Source organism: Babylonia areolata, chromosome 1, assembly GCF_041734735.1.
Source record: "Babylonia areolata isolate BAREFJ2019XMU chromosome 1, ASM4173473v1, whole genome shotgun sequence".
In the NCBI taxonomy this organism is placed as follows: domain Eukaryota; kingdom Metazoa; phylum Mollusca; class Gastropoda; order Neogastropoda; family Buccinidae; genus Babylonia; species Babylonia areolata.
The window spans coordinates 62834309-62839308 of record NC_134876.1 but is presented as its reverse complement, the minus strand read 5'-3'; the positions used below and the strand labels follow the sequence as shown (position 1 = coordinate 62839308).

Here is a 5000-nt window from a genome sequence, read left to right as displayed (position 1 = left end):
CATCCACCCCATCCCACCCATCCCCAGGCACTGGTAAAGCTTACCACATCGGGGTAGAGGGCCGAGTGGTGTCTGGCGCCATGAGACGGGTCCCAAGGTCCGTAGAAGTCATAGGCCATCAGGTGGATGTGGTCCAACAACCTGAACACACAGCACTGACATTGTCACGGTCATCACTGTCATCACCGTTGTCGCTTTTCATTGTCGTTATTTTATTTATTTTTTTGTTTTGTTTTGTTTTGAAGAGCGTGTCAAACACAGTGCTACACCACTTTTTGTTGTTTCTCTCTGCAAGTGTCTTTGCTTGGATATCAGGGTGGACTTTTCTACAGAATTCTGCCATGGACGATCCTTTTGTTGCCGTGGGTTGTTTTTTGTTGTTGTTTTTTTTTTTCATGAGTATAAGTCCATTCTGCACACGGAACTTCGGTTTCTATATTGTTTCATCCGAATGACTAGCTCCCAGACTGACACTCAAGGTCTAGTGAAGGGGGCGAGGAGCTACATGGAACTCGAACCATTGGACACCCGTTTCCTATTCGGGTGCATTATCACCAGGCAACCAGTGATATATATATTTGGAGTGAAGGCGAAGTACCACAAGACATGAGGGATGCTAACGTTGTCACACTGTACAAAAACAAAGGTGACAGAAGCGATTGCAATAATTATCGCGGCATATCCCTCCTCAGCATCATTGGGAAAGTCTTTGCACGAGTAGTACTGAAGAGGCTCCAAGTACTTGCAGAGCAAGTCTACCCTGAATCGCAGTGCGGTTTCCGTGCCAACAGATCCACTATAGACATGATCTTCTCCCTCAAACAACTTCAGGAGAAATGTAGGGAGCAAAGGCAGCCACTCTTCGTTGCCTTCACAGACCTCACAAAGGCTTTCGATCTGGTCAGTAGGGATGGCCTCTTCAAGATCCTTCCCAAGATCGGATGTCCACCCAAACTTCTCAGCATCATCAGATCCTTCCACGAAGACATGAAAGGCACCGTCGTCTTTGACGACTCAACATCAGCTGCCTTCAACATACGGAGTGGAGTGAAACAGGGCTGCGTCCTGGCTCCCACCCTGTTTGGAATCTTCTTTGCTGTGATGCTGAAACACGCATTTGGTCCTGCAGCTGAAGGTATCTACCTCCGAACCAGGACAGATGGAAAGCTCTTCAACCTCTCCAGACTAAGAGCCAAGACTAAAGTCCAGCTGAGGTGCCTGCGTGACTTCCTCTTTGCAGACGACACAGCAGTAACCGCCCACTCAGCCGAGGACCTACAGCAGCTCAGGACTTGCTTCAGCGATGCCTGCCAAGACTTCGGGCTTACCATCAGCTTGAAGAAAACACATGTCATGGGACAAGATGTTGACTCTCCCCCAGCCATCAGCATCAATGACCATGAACTGGATGTCGTCCATGACTTCGTTTATCTGGGCTCAACTATCTCAGACACCCTCTCACTTGACGCAGAGCTCAACAGGCGCATCGGCAAGGCAGCTACCACCATGACCAGACTGACAAAGAAAGCATGGAACAACAGCAAGCTGACTGAGCACACAAAGATCCAGATCTACAGAGCCTGCGTCGTGAACACCCTCCTGTATGGCAGCGAGTCCTGGACTTTGTGTGCCCGACAAGAGCGAAAGCTCAATGCTCTTCGCATGCGTGGCCTCCGGCGCATTCTGAACATCACCTGGCAGGACAAGGTCCCAAACAACACTGTCTTGGAAAGAGCTGGATGCACCAGCATGTACACGCTGCTGAAACAGAGACGTATGCGCTGGCTCAGCCATGTCGTGTGCATGGACGACGGACGGATCCCTAAAGACCTCCTCTACGGAGAACTTGTGCAGGGAAAACGTCCCACAGGCAGACCACAGCTGCGATTCAAAGACGTGTGCAAGAGGGACCTAAAAGCCTTGAACATCGACCAGAACAACTGGGAAGCAACAGCCCTCGAACGGTCAGCCTGGAGACAGACTGTGCAGAAAGGTCTTTCCAAGTTCGAAGAGACACTCGCTCAGCAGCACGAGGGAAAGAGAATGAGAAGAAAGCAGCCGAGGCAGACAGACCAGCGTCAGACTTCATCTGTGCCCTCTGCCACAGGGACTGTCATTCCCGTGTCGGACTGGCCAGCGACACCCGACGCTGCACCAGAATAAACACCTAGAGCGCAACTCCATAGTCTTCCGAGACTGAAGGATGCCTACACACACACACACACACACACACACACACACACACACACACACACACACACACACACACACACACACACACACACACACACACACACACACACACACACACACACATATATATATATGGGTGGGGGAGATGGGGATAGATAAGATGGGAACGATCCCATGTCTGTCTGTCTGACCCCGTCTCTGTCTCTCTGTCTATCTGTATGTCTGTCTCTCTGTCTGTCTTTCTCTGTCTGTCTCTATCTCTCTGTCTCTGTCTGTGTTTCTCTGTCTCTCTCTATCTCTGTCTTTCTATGTCTGTCTCTCTCTCTCTCTTTCTCTTCATCTTTGATATATAATTTTCCTTTCTAACTTTCTCTTATTTGTTCACTATTCCTTTTCCCTCTTTTTTAATGTGTTTTCGAGGACTGAGAAAAGCGCTTGTATGGTTAATCTATCAAACACTAAGAAAAACTATTTCGTCATTCATTCATTCCTTTGTTCACTCATTCATTCGGTCGGTCAGCCATCCATCGGTTCATCCATTCATCCATCTACCCATCCATTCATCCATCCATCCATTCACTCATTCACTTTTTCCTTCACTGACCCCTTCCCTCCTTCCTTCATTCATTCATTCATTCATTCATTCATTCATTCATTCATTCACTGGACTTGTATATGGGCTGAGATATTGTGTTGGGTGAGTGGATGCACAATTAATTTCCAAACGGGTAAATAAAGATGCATTGTATTTTATTGTATTGTATTGTATTGTATTGTATTGTATTCATTCATTCATTCATTCATTCATCCATTCACCTTGCGATCTGAGGGATCTGGTAGTACTGACGGGCGAGGACGATGTCCCCAACCAAGGCGGCAGTCAGCAGCAGCCGCTCTCTCCCGGTCCGGGCGGCCTCACGGTCGAACCCTTCTCTCAGCAGCTGCAATGAGGTTTTCTTTTCTTCCTGTACTCTGCCCTCAGTCTTCAATGGAATTGAAAATGTGTTCAGTTTTTTGAACAGACATGCAAGAGAATGTGATTCTTCGCTTTTATGATGTCAATACTAATGCTTGCAGTTAATTATTTTATATATGTATGTGTGTATATGTATGTGTTTATAGAGGTGTATGTGTAATGTATAAATACATGTATGTGTATCTGCATGCATGTGTGTAAATGTGTGTATCCGTATGTATGTGTGTGCATATGTGCATATATATGTGTGTATATGTGTATGTGTTTATGTGTGTATATTCCTCTGTTTATCTATCTGTCTACGTATTTATGTATTTATTTATTTATTTATTTTAACGTTACTCCTTTGATGTTTCTACTTTAAAGAAAACCTTGCATGAGTGTATCACAATGATGTATTGTACCAAATTAATTGTGAAATGTATCCATCTGGAAAGAAAAGAACCTTCCTCTGCAAGGCAAAAAAAAAAAATTTCTTTTCTTTGTTTGTTTGCTTGCGCGTGTGTTTATGTGTGTCTGTGTGTGTGTCTGTGTGTGCACGCGCGTCTCTGGCTTCAGGAAGCATAGTACTCTATTTGATTGACATTGTGTTTCTGACGTCCAATTACTGGACATTTTCTTCCTGAACGTAGTGTTCGGAGTATGTGATGATGATAATGTTAGGGTTTTGAATTGAGTTGGTCTGTTTGTGTGTTTGTGGAGTATTGTCCTTTACGCAAGTGAATCTCAATACAACACGAAGCAGACATGCGATGAAGATAACCTCGTTGCGTTAACATCATGAATGGGTATGATAGCATGATAGTCTTTCGAGGGTATTCCCTTCTTTCCACCAATACACACATCAGCGCGCACGTGTCAACGTGTGCAACATGTTTGTGTACACGAATACCTGCAGAAACGCCTTTGCTTTCTGTAATGGAAGAAAGTTTTCCCTGACACAACATCTTCGTTTGCTTCCCGAATGTGGGCAGTGCTCTTGATATTCAGCAAAGTTGGGTTGTTTTTTGTTGTTGTTGTTGTTTGTTTGTTTGTTTTTGTTTTTGTTTTTTGTTGTTGTTTTTTTTACTTGTTTTATTCAGTACAAGTACATAGTGAGCAATCACAATCACATTCAACAGCCTGGGTTGTTTTTTTTCAACAATGAACATACATATAGGGGTGGGGAAAAAGGGGGTGGGGTGGATGCGAATACATATATACGTGGGAAAAGAGGAGGGGACATACTGGAGAGACATACTTGATAATCGATGCACTTACATACGAATGTGATTCAATTACTCTGCAATGACATATAGACTGCAAAATTACAACACACTGTTTCCAATGGGCCTTATACTGTCAGAACCTATGGATATTTTGTAGCATATTAATGGTTGACACATTTCATTTTCACATTCTTAGTAAAAAATAAATAAATTAAATTAAAAAAAATAATAATAATAATAAATAAATATGGGGAGGAAAAAATCAATTTGTTGTGCAACAATGATACAGGTAGCAGATGGGAAGAAAGAAGATATTCAGAAAGTTACTTAAAGTTAATTTGAAGTGATAAAGGTACCAAATGCAGCAGTAGGGTGAAACATGGAATAATATGTCTTTCCCTTCCTCATATTCAACATTTTCTCAAAAACAATTCGCAGTGAAGGAATGACTTGTAAGTAGATGAGTAAAACATTGACTATATCTTCTTTGTTGTTGTTTGTTTTTTGTTTTTTTTGTTTGTGTTTTTTTGTTGTTGTTTGTTTTGGTTTTTGGGGTGTTTTTTTTTGGTTTTTTTTTTTGGGGGGGGGCGGTTTGTTGTTGTTTTTTGTTGTTGTTGTTGTTT

The 5000-nt window shown here is 43.3% G+C and overlaps 1 protein-coding gene across 1 annotated transcript in view; it reads right to left on the bottom strand.

Moving 5' to 3' along the window:
* LOC143293044 (chitinase-3-like protein 1) overlaps window positions 1–5000 on the bottom strand; it is a 37770-nt gene that overhangs the window by 26973 nt on the left and 5797 nt on the right. The window contains exons 5-6 of the mRNA XM_076603878.1: window positions 3010–3134; window positions 45–141 (exon numbers count right to left, since the gene is read on the bottom strand). Coding sequence (XP_076459993.1) covers window positions 45–141; window positions 3010–3134 — 222 coding nt within the window. The remainder of the gene's footprint in view (window positions 1–44; window positions 142–3009; window positions 3135–5000) is intronic.